This window comes from Gigantopelta aegis, chromosome 11, assembly GCF_016097555.1.
Source record: "Gigantopelta aegis isolate Gae_Host chromosome 11, Gae_host_genome, whole genome shotgun sequence".
Classification (NCBI taxonomy): Eukaryota; Metazoa; Mollusca; class Gastropoda; order Neomphalida; family Peltospiridae; genus Gigantopelta; species Gigantopelta aegis.
In genome coordinates, this window is record NC_054709.1 from 16,349,267 (window position 1) to 16,362,013 (window position 12,747).

The 12,747-nt window shown below is 39.4% G+C and overlaps 1 protein-coding gene across 1 annotated transcript in view; it reads left to right on the forward strand.

Annotated features, from left to right (window-relative positions):
• LOC121385046 overlaps nucleotides 1-12,747 on the forward strand; it is a 184,693-nt gene that overhangs the window by 69,961 nt on the left and 101,985 nt on the right. Inside the window, exons 17-19 of the mRNA XM_041515582.1 lie at nucleotides 3,492-3,627; nucleotides 6,667-6,785; nucleotides 9,358-9,528. Coding sequence (XP_041371516.1) covers nucleotides 3,492-3,627; nucleotides 6,667-6,785; nucleotides 9,358-9,528 — 426 coding nt within the window. The remainder of the gene's footprint in view (nucleotides 1-3,491; nucleotides 3,628-6,666; nucleotides 6,786-9,357; nucleotides 9,529-12,747) is intronic.

A 12,747-nucleotide genomic window follows, 5' to 3' on the forward strand; every position in this document is an offset into this window, starting at 1 on the left:
ATTTTCTTACCAGGTCATATTTCTGTTGGCCTACTATATTAAAAACATCACAGCAGACTATATATTTTCTTAGCAAGCCATATTTCTGTTGGCCTGCTATATTAAAAACATCACAGCAGACTATATATTTTCTTAGCAGGTCATATTTCTGTTGGCCTCCTATATTAAAACCATAACAGCAGACTATATATTTTCCTAGCAGGCCATATTTCTGTTGGCCTCCTATGTTAAAACCATAACAGCAGACTATATATTTTCTTAGCAGGCCATATTTCTGTTGGCCTCCTATATTAAAACCATAACAGCAGACTATATATTTTCTTAACAGGTCTAATTTCTGTTGGCCTGCTATATTAAAAAAATCACAGCAGACTTTATATTTTCTTAGCAGGCCATATTTCTGTTGGCCTCCTATATTAAAAACATCACAGCAGACTATGTATTTTCTTAGCAGGTCATATTTCTGTTGGCCTGCTATATTAAAAACATCACAGCAGACTATATATTTTCTTAGCAGGCCATGTTTCTGTTGACCTCCTATGTTAAAACCATAACAGCAGACTATATATTTTCTTAGCAGGTCATATTTCTGTTGGCCTGCTATATTAAAAACATCACAGCAGACTATATATTTTCTTACCAGGTCATATTTCTGTTGGCCTACTATATTAAAAACATCACAGCAGACTATATATTTTCTTAGCAGGTCATATTTCTGTTGGCCTGCTATATTAAAAACATCACAGCAGACTATATATTTTCTTAGCAGGCCATATTTCTGTTGACCTATGTTAAAACCATAACAGCAGACTATATATTTTCTTAGCAGGTCATATTTCTGTTGGCCTGCTATATTAAAAACATCACAGCAGACTATATATTTTCTTACCAGGTCATATTTCTGTTGGCCTACTATATTAAAAACATCACAGCAGACTATATATTTTCTTAGCAAGCCATATTTCTGTTGGCCTGCTATATTAAAAACATCACAGCAGACTATATATTTTCTTAGCAGGTCATATTTCTGTTGGCCTACTATATTAAAAACATCACAGCAGACTATATATTTTCTTAGCAGGCCATATTTCTGTTGGCCTGCTATATTAAAAACATCACAGCAGACTATATATTTTCCTAGCAGGCCATATTTCTGTTGGCCTGTTATGTTAAAAACATAACAGCAGACTATATATTTTCCTAGCAGGCCATATTTCTGTTGGCCTCCTATGTTAAAACCATAACAGCAGACTATATATTTTCCTAGCAGGCCATATTTCTGTTGGCCTCCTATATTAAAACCATAACAGCAGACTATATTTTCTTAGCAGGTCATATTTCTGTTGGCCTGCTATATTAGAAACATCACAGCAGACTATATATTTTCTTAGCAGGCCATATTTCTGTTGGCCTCCTATGTTAAAACCATAACAGCAGAATATATATTTTCCTAGCAGGCCATATTTCTGTTGGCCTCCTATGTTAAAACCATAACAGCAGACTATATATTTTCCTAGCAGGCCATATTTCTGTTGGCCTGTTATGTTAAAAACATAACAGCAGACTATATATTTTCCTAGCAGGCCATATTTCTGTTGGCCTCCTATATTAAAACCATAACAGCAGACTATATTTTCTTAGCAGGTCATATTTCTGTTGGCCTGCTATATTAGAAACATCACAGCAGACTATATATTTTCTTAGCAGGCCATATTTCTGTTGGCCTCCTATGTTAAAACCATAACAGCAGACTATATATTTTCCTAGCAGGCCATATTTCTGTTGGCCTCCTATATTAAAACCATAACAGCAGACTATATATTTTCTTAGCAGGCCATATTTCTGTTGGCCTCCTATATTAAAACCAACAGCAGACTATATATTTTCTTAACAGGTCTAATTTCTGTTGGCCTGCTATATTAAAAACATCACAGCAGACTTTATATTTTCTTAGCAGGCCATATTTCTGTTGGCCTCCTATATTAAAAACATCACAGCAGACTATATATTTTCTTAGCAGGTCATATTTCTGTTGGCCTGCTATATTAAAAACATCACAGCAGACTATATATTTTCTTAGCAGGCCATATTTCTGTTGACCTCCTATGTTAAAACCATAACAGCAGACTATATATTTTCTTAGCAGGTCATATTTCTGTTGGCCTGCTATATTAAAAACATCACAGCAGACTATATATTTTCTTACCAGGTCATATTTCTGTTGGCCTCCTATATTAAAAACATAACAGCAGACTATATATTTTCTTAGCAGGTCATATTTCTGTTGGCCTGTTATGTTAAAAACATAACAGCAGACTATATATTTTCCTAGCAGGCCATATTTCTGTTGCCTGCTATATTAAAAACATCACAGCAGACTATATATTTTCTTAGCAGGTCATATTTCTGTTGGCCTGTTATGTTAAAAACATAACAGCAGACTATATATTTTCCTAGCAGGCCATATTTCTGTTGGCCTCCTATGTTAAAACCATAACAGCAGACTATATATTTTCCTAGCAGGCCATATTTCTGTTGGCCTCCTATATTAAAACCATAACAGCAGACTATATATTTTCCTAGCAGGCCATATTTCTGCTGGCCTGTTATGTTAAAAACATAACAGCAGACTATATTTGTTTTTTAGCAGGCCATATTTCTGTTGACCAGGGGCCAATTTCACTAAACATTGTAACTTTACGTCTGCGACTAGCAGTTATACTGAGCAAACATTTACAAGTGTTTGGCATCTATTTCACATGGAAAATTACATCATTAGGGAAGATGCAGCATTTGAATAACAAAAGGAAATGAAAACTGGTCTGTGGCATCCGTGTGTAGCAGTCACATATTCGGTGGGGCCCGCGTGGTGTGCTTTGAGGTTTTCTCAACTCCAGTCGTGAGGCGCCTGCATGTAAGCTGCAAGGATACCATAGGATAATCCTATGGACGCCGCACGGCAGTCGAACAGGAGCCGTAAGATACCCGTACAATTTGTACACATCGTACGGGGCTCGTGAGGGACTTGAACGGACATCGTAAGACACTTGTATGATTATCTTGGAAATCGTACAGGTGCCATATGATTTGAGGGGCCCAAAATTCTGTCTCAAAATCGTGTGATCCTGTCTACGACATGTCTTCGGCTTTACGGCCAGTAAAAATTTCTATGACACATCAGGAAATTTTAACTCCACAATAAAAGCTTCTGATGGACCCTACAGTGAGGAAAGAACACCAAGGTGCCCGCAGGATAAATACGGCACCCTTGCGGCTGCTGTGAGATTTGGCTAATTTCCCCCTAAATTTAGGCCTGTATGGGCATCTTATCCTGAATCGGTGGATATGTGACTCAGTCATTGGTCGTAGATTTACGTTTACATGCAAAACTAGGCATACAATGTTTTGTGAAATTGGGCCCTGATATTTTGATATACTTCCTATATTTCGAGCCCTGTAACATCTGCACTGTGATGTCTCTTTTATTTCAGGTGGTAACAATGGCTTCTGGCTCACCCAAGAAGGGACGAAGAAGTATTACTTCACCGGCGACGGCAGCAAGACGAACTGCAACAACAAGGACAATATGTGCGAGTGTGACAAGGCAGCTGCAGCCAATGGCTTCGGGTTTGTTCATACAGTGAAACCTCTCAAAACCGGACCCTCTGTAAACCGGAATTCTTTCAAAACCAGACCCTCTGTAAACCAGAATTCCCTCAAAACCAGACCCTCTGTAAATCGGAATTCCCTCAAAACCAGATCCTCTGAAAACCAGAATTCCCTCAAAACCAGACCCTCTGTAAACCAGAATTCCCTCAAAACCAGACCCTCTGTAAACCAGAATTCCTTCAAAACCAGGGGCCCTATTTTCGAAGCCATCTTAGCGCTACAAAATTGTAAAACCGTCGTAGGTCATGACGTCACTACAGCGTACGCCATAGTGACGTCATAGCTTACGATGATTTCACGATTTCGTAGGCTAAGATAGCTTCGAAAATATGGGCCCAGACCCTCTGTAAACCAGAATTCCTTCAAAACCGGACATTTTTCACACTGTTCTTTTACACAAAAAATCAGTAAAGAACTTAATCTCTCTAAACCGGATACCTTGTAAAACCAGACATTTTACTTGGTCCCAGAATGATTGTGAAAATAATATAGAAAGATGACCCGTCAGTCTGGAAGTTTTACTCGCATTTGTCGAGCAGGCGGATACTTTCTGCAGCCCTGAGGTATACTGATTAATGCAAAAGTCCTATTCCTTTTCAGTTTCATTGGTGCAGGTACGACTGGCCTCGGTGGTGTCATGGTTAGGCCATTGGTCTACAGGCTGGTAGGTACTGGGTTCGGATCCCAGTCGAGGCATGGGATTTTTAATCCAGATACCAACTCCAAACCCTGAGTGAGTGCTCCGCAAGGCTCAATGGGTAGGTGTATACCACTTGCACCGACCAGTGATCCATAACTGGTTCAACAAAGGCCATGGTTTGTGCTAATCCTGTCTGTGGGAAGGGCAAATAAAAGATCCCTTGTTGCCTATCGTAAAAGAGTAGTGTATGTGGCGACAGCAGGTTTCCTCTAAAAACAGTGTCAGAATGGCCATATGTTTGACATCCAATAGCCGATGATAAGATAAAAACAGTGTCAGAATGACCATATGTTTGACATCCAATAGCCGATGATAAGATAAAAACAGTGTCAGAATGACCATATGTTTGACATCCAATAGCCGATGATAAGATAAAAACAGTGTCAGAATGACCATATGTTTGACATCCAATAGCCGATGATAAGATAAAAACAGTGTCAGAATGACCATATGTTTGACATCCAATAGCCGATGATAAGATAAAAACAGTGTCAGAATGACCATATGTTTGACGTCCAATAGCCGATGATAAGATAAAAACAGTGTCAGAATGACCATATGTTTGACGTCCAATAGCCGATAAGATAAAAACAGTGTCAGAATGACCATATGTTTGACATCCAATAGCCGATGATAAGATAAAAACAGTGTCAGAATGACCATATGTTTGACATCCAATAGCCGATGATAAGATAAAAAGTGTCAGAATGACCATATGTTTGACGTCCAATAGCCGATGATAAGATAAAAAGTGTCAGAATGACCATATGTTTGACGTCCAATAGCCGATGATAAGATAAAAACAGTGTCAGAATGACCATATGTTTGACGTCCAATAGCCGATGATAAGATAAAAACAGTGTCAGAATGACCATATGTTTGACGTCCAATAGCCGATAAGATAAAAACAGTGTCAGAATGACCATATGTTTGACATCCAATAGCCGATGATAAGATAAAAACAGTGTCAGAATGACCATATGTTTGACATCCAATAGCCGATGATAAGATAAAAAGTGTCAGAATGACCATATGTTTGACGTCCAATAGCCGATGATAAGATAAAAACAGTGTCAGAATGACCATATGTTTGACGTCCAATAGCCGATAAGATAAAAACAGTGTCAGAATGACCATATGTTTGACATCCAATAGCCGATGATAAGATAAAAACAGTGTCAGAATGGCCATATGTTTGACGTCCAATAGCCGATGATAAGATAAAAACAGTGTCAGAATGACCATATGTTTGACATCCAATAGCCGATGATAAGATAAAAACAGTGTCAGAATTACCATATGTTTGACGTCCAGTAGCCGATGATAAGATAAAAAATCAATGTGCTCTAGTGGTGTCGTTAAATAAAACAAACTTTACTGTTTTTGCTACAGGTACAGTGATATCCCTCTAAACCGGACACCCTCAGGACCAAATAAATGTCCTGTTTTAAGAGGTATCCAGTTTAGACAGGTTAAGTTCTGTACTGATTTTTAAAATGGCCCGAGAAAAATGTCCGGTTTTGAGGGAATTCCAGTTTACAGAGGGTCCGGTTTTTTTAGGTTTCACTGTATCTGCACGTGCTTGTGCAAGAATGTTTGCAGGAAAATGGCGCATGAAATGTTTAGGAGGTCGAGACATGCTGTCCTGGTTAATACATAAGAAGAACATTTACTTCAGCAGGGGGTGTTTGAAACCCGTAAGACTATGGGGCCTTAGGGAGCAACTGACCCCCTATAGGACTGGAGCAAATCCTCAAATTTAGGCAAATATGATAGGGCAGAATGAGCTGTGCTGAAGCCTTTTAGCTATGTTTTTCCATCATTCTATCCACAATTCTATTAGTTGTAATCCATGTTAAAATGCATGATTCATTTGCAACCCTATACAGTAAAACCTTTCAAAACCAGACCCTCTGTAAACTGGGACTTTGTGCGGCCCCCTTTTAAATATCTGTACAGAAGAGAACCTCTCTAAACTGGATACCTCTTAAAACTGGACATTTTACTTGGTCCTGAGGGTGACCAGTTTAGAGAAGATTTAACTGTATATACCATGTAGCTGTTTGACATTAATGCTAATATGAATAAATTTTTCCAGATTCTGTCTTCTTCTTTTTTTAAATCAGGCAAAAATCAGTCTCCCTCCCCATACAAAAATGGGAGCCTGAAGGCCTATGTCAAAACCTGAAACCCACCTCCTCCTGCACAGGGTGCCTGATGTGGCATTATGAACAGAAGATTCATTGCATGCACCAAATAAACAAATGTTGTAAATAAAACACTGATTTGAATTGCAGGACAGATACAGGGGACTTGACTAACATAGATGATGTCCCAGTCGCTTCAGTGGATTTTAGACCTGCTAATAATGCAGGTGGTTCGATTAGCTACAGCTTTGGACCACTTATGTGTTATGGTAAGTATATTGCACTCCTCACATGTTATAGTTAGTGTATCGTACCCCTCATGTGTTATAGTTATTGTACTGTACCCCTCATGTGTTATGGTAAGTGTACTGCACTCCTTGTGTTATAGTTAGTGTATTATACCCCTCATATGTTATAGTTAGGGTATTGTACCCCTCATGTGTTATAGTTAGTGTATCATACCCCTCATGTGTTATAGTTAGTGTATTGTACCCCTCATGTGTTATAGTTAGTGTATCGTACCCCTCATGTGTTATAGTTAGTGTATTGTACCCTTCATGTGTTATAGTTAGTGTATCGTACCCCTCATGTGTTATAGTTAGTGTATTGTACCCCTCATGTGTTATAGTTAGTGTATCATACACCTCATGTGTTATAGTTAGTGTATCATACCCCTCATGTGTTATAGTTAGTTTATCATACCCCCTCATATTATAGTTAGTGTATTGTACCCCTCATGTGTTATAGTTAGTGTATTGTACCCCTCATGCACTATAGTTAGTGTATCATACCCCTCATGTGTTATAGTTAGTATATTGTACTCATAATGTGTTATAGTTAGTGTACTGTACCCCTCATGTGTTATAGTTAGGGTATTGTACCTCTCATGTGTTATAGTTAGGGTATCGTACCCCTCATGTGTTATAGTTAGTGTACTGTACCCCTCATGTGTTATGGTAAGTGTACTGCACTCATGTGTTATATTTAGTGTACTGTACCCCTCATGTGTTATAGTTAGTGTATTGTACTCCTCATGTGTTATAGTTAGTGTACTGTACCTCTCATGTGTTATAGTTAGGGTATCATACCCCTCATGTGTTATAGTTAGTGTACTGCACTTCTCATGTGTATCGTACCCCTCATGTGTTATAGTTAGTGTATTGTACCCCTCATGTGTTATAGTTAGTGTATCGTACCCCTCATGTGTTATAGTTAGTGTATCGTACCCCTCATGCACTATAGTTAGTGTATCGTACCCCTCATGTGTTATAGTTAGTGTATTGTACCCCTCATGCACTATAGTTAGTTTATCATACCCCTCATGTGTTATAGTTAGTATATTGTACTCATCATGTGTTATAGTTAGTGTACTGTATCCCTCATGTGTTATAGTTAGTGTATTGTACTCCTCATGTGTTATAGTTAGTGTACTGTACCTCTCATGTGTTATAGTTAGGGTATCATACCCCTCATGTGTTATAGTTAGTGTACTGCACTTCTCATGTGTTATAGTTAGTGTGTTGTACCCATCATGTGTTATAGTTAGTGTATCGTACCCCTCATGTGTTATAGTTAGTGTACTGCACTTCTCATGTGTTATAGTAAGTGTATTTTACACCTCATGTGTTATAGTTAGTGTATTGTACCCCTCATGTGTTATAGTAAGTGTATTGTACCCCTTGTGTTATAGTAAGTATATTGTACCCCTCATGTGTTATAGTAAGTGTATTGTACCCCTTGTGTTATAGTAAGTGTATTGTACCCTCATGTGTTATAATATGTGTACTGTATCCATCCTTTCATCCACCCAATACTAATAAAACTTGCCCACCCATTAATTAATTAATTCATCCATCCAGTCATCCATCCAGTCATCCATCCATCTGTTTTTCTGTCAGTCAGTCAGTCCATCCATCCATCCATCCGTCTGGCCATCCACCAATCCATTTGTGTTACAGAAACATTCCCAATGTGTGTGGACTTGTATTTGAGTTCCAAGACCATCCCTCCATCTGTCCAATTTTCAATCCATTCATCCATCCATCCATTTATCTATCCATCCATCCGTCCATCCATCCACCAATCCATTTGTTTGCATTACAGAAACCTTCTCGAAGTATGTGGACTTGTATTTGAGTTCCATCTGTCCCTCCCTATCCCTCCCTCCGTCCCTCTGTCCCTCTGTCCATCCATCCATCCATCCATCCAGCCATGGTCCTTTCATCCGTCCAATTTTCAATCCATCCATCAATCCAGCCAGCCAGCCTTCCAGCCATCTGTCCTTTCATCTGTCCAATTTTCAATCCATCCATCCTTCCATCCTTCCGTCCCTCCGTCCATCCATCCATCCACCCATCCATCCATCCATCCATCCACCCATCCATCGATCCATCCATCCGTCCATCCATCCATCCGCCCGTCTGTCCATCCATTCACCAGTCCATTTGTGTTTTAAAAACCTTCCCAACATGTGTGGACTTGTATTTGAGTTCCAAGACCATCCATCCATCTGTCCCTCCATCCATCCCTCCATCCATCCATCCATCCATCCATCCATTCATCCACCCACCTACCTGTCCATCCTCCTTCCATCCATCCATCCATCAATCACCAGTCCATTTGTGTTACAGAAACCTTCCCGACGTGTGGACATGTATTTGAGTTCCAAGACCATCCATCCATCTGTCCCTCCATCCATCCATCTATCCATCCATCCATCCATCCATCCATCCATTCATCCACCCACCCGTCCATCCATCCATCCATTCATCCACCCACCCGTCCATCCATCCATCCATCCATCCATCCATCCATCCATCCATCAATTTGTTTGTGTTACAGAAACCTTCCCGACATGTGCGGACATGTATTTGAGTTCCAGGAGGAACTCGAAGAAGGGCGAGAAAGTGGTCAGTGCTGGTCAGTACACCATTGACCCCGATCAGTTTGGAGGTGAAGAACCTTTCCAGGTGTACTGTAGTGGCATAATGACCAGAGTACCTGTCATTTCGGGTGAGTAATATTTTCACTACCACAACTATACTAAAATAACTAAGGTGGGCTTGAGTTTAGTCACAAAAATCATTAAACAAAAACGAACAAGAAAAAAAACATGGGGCCAGGTGTACTGTAGTGGCATGATGACCAAAGTACCTGTTGTTTCTGGTGAGTAATATTTTCACTACCATACCTACAGTATACTAAAATAACTAAGTTGAGATTGAGTTTAGTTATAAAAATCAGTAAACAAAAACAAAAACAAAAAACCATGGGGCTATAGGTAGCATAATGACCAAAGTACCTGTCATTTCTGGTGAGCAATATTTTCACTACCATACCTATACTAAAATAACTAAGTTGGGCTTGAGTTTAGGCCAAACAAAATAAATTTCTCGTCTCTGGTCAGTGTGCATGTTGATTTTGACCCTTGCGTATCAAAAGTTTTTTAATTTCCCACCGTATGATGTCTTTTCTTGCTATGACGTAAAACCGCATTTGGAGCCAAAATGCCATGGAGCATGAACATGGACATGTTTTCTAATTTCAATTTAAATATGCCCCTTATTTCGGTATCAGATCTACTCACCTTTTATGTGTAATCCATGCTTTAACAAACAAAAAATGAAAAAACTTTTAAGAAATTAAAAAACAAAGCATAAGAAGCTGCATCAATTCTGGAACTTTTGTCTGACCAGAAAAAAAAGAGAAAGAAATGTTTTATTTAACGATGCACTCAACACATTTTATTTACGGTTATATGGCGTCAGACATATGGTGAAGGACCACACAGATATTGAGAGAGGAAACCCGCTGTCGCCACTTCATGGGCTACTCTTTTCAATTAGCAACAAGGGATCTTTTATATGCACCATCCCACAGACAGGGTAGCCTTTGATATATCAGTTGTGGTGCACTGGCTGGAGCGAGAAATAGCCCAATGGGCCCACTGACAGGGATCGATCGCAGATCTGACCGCGCATCGAGTGAGGTGTCTGACCAGAGATAAAATTTAAACATTTTTTTGCCTTAGTCATAAAAAGCAATAAACAAAAATGAACAAGGAAAAAAACAACATGGGGCCATGTGGCATAATGACCAAAGTATTTGTTGTTTCTGGAGGGTAATATTATCACTACCATACCTGTATTAAAATGACTAGGTTCAGCTTGAGTTTAGTCACAAAAAAACAATAAACAAAAAAAGAAAGAAAAAAGGGCCGAATTTATGAAGCCTGTTTTCAATTCAATTAAATTCTTTATTTTCAACTTGTACGCATGTAGCTTCATTCATTTACGCAATTCTGGCAATTAACCACGGCAATGGACAATATCATGGAGATTGGTGCGGTGTTCAGGGTGAGCACTTGGGATTTTGTTACACTTGCCGTTCGGGCGAGTCATGTCAGAACTTTGACATGCCTGTGCAATTTTTGAGTAGCCTGAATTTTATTTTTAAAACTAATAAAAGCAGTATTGTATTTGGCATAGGAGATCATCTCAGTTCACACAGCACTGTTGAACGCAATTTATGCAATGCAATAAAAACAACGGTGGAGCTATTTTCAACAAACACATAGCATTTTTGTTTCAATTTTCCTTAATTGGTTTGAATTTAATCATAATTCTCATTGAATTTCCGATCGCTGAATCAAGTACTCCCAGTTCCAGTTTCATTATTTCTAGTAGTAAAAAAAACCCCCATTAAAATGAGCCTTTATGAGTTAAAATGACTGTTTTCATTTTGGATGAAAAAAAATTATAGTCCGTCTCATCCTCCTATAAACATGTTTTTTGTTAATAATTTTAGTTTGGTTTTATGTAAGAAGAAAAGTAAAAGTGTTTTGGAAACAACACAAAATTACTATTTTTGTGTGCAAATTACAACATATTCTAATGAGAAATAAATAATTTGTAGTAAATTTCATAGTATGAAAAAACAGGTGATCCTTGTAGGACGGACTATAGACATAATTTGGTATGCTTAAAATCAGTTAAATACACTGTTTCATCTGTAAACAACAGTAATGCTTTATATACATGTATATACTGAGTCAAATTAAAAACTTCACAATCTAAAATTTGAATAAAGTCAATGAGGGTTGAAAGCAGGTATTTTTCAGAAATAAATATTGTAATGGCAATATCAACACTCCATTTGAAGCCCATTACAGCCCACGTGACCCGATCCATAGCATGTGCACAGCACCATTGAGGCAAAAGTGGTTTTGCACATGCCACTGGTCACATGACTACAATAGCACACATCTTTTCATCGTTACTTGCTCACAGTAGTCTGACACAAAGAAAAAACACATTAAAACGATATTTGTTATGACCTATTTCGATGCCACGGCTCACAAATGTGCAGCGTGAACATGCCGTCAGCATGTTGCACGCGGGAATGTCAGTAGCTGACGTTGCAAGGATGGTGGGTTGCAGTCGACGGGCAATTTAGGATCTGCAGACACAATTAAAACAAATGGGCACCACAGCTGATCGTCCCCGACCGGGTAGACCATGTGTGATGTCATAGGCAGATGACCGTCATATTGTGTTAAGTCAACTCCACAACTGTTTCATGATAGCTACAGCAACCAGTAATGAATGTTTCAGACATTGGGTGTCCGCACAAACGATCCGAAATCGGCTGGAAACGCTTACCTCGATGCACGGTGCCCATATGTTGGACCCATTTTGACCCAATTTCATTGACGTCAATGTCCACTGTGGGCACAACACCACATGCGATGGACTCAGAGGGAATGGAATAGAGTCGTGTTTAGCGATGAATCAAGAGTCACATTGCGATTTGCTGATGGCAGGCAGAGGGTTTGGTGACGACGTGGTGAATGTCATGTTCAGTGTTGTGTCAGTGAAGTTGACAGATTCAGAGACGGAAGTATAATGGTTTGGGGTGCTTTCTGTGGAAATGACCGTTCACGACTTTTTGTCATTCGTGGCAACCTCAGCGCTGCTGCATACCGCGACCAGGTGCTGGCCCAGGAACTTGTGCCGTTCGTGGCAGCTGATGGTCCAAGCCTGATCTTTCAGCATGACAACACCAGACCCCACACGGCCATCTTGACAAGGGATTACCTGAGGAACGTGGGCATCAATTCGTGGATTGGCCTTTAAGGTCACCCGACCAGAATCCCATCGAGCACATCTGGGATGTGCTGGGAAGACGCCTGCGCACTCTCAGGAACCCTCCACAGACTTTGCAGGAACTTGG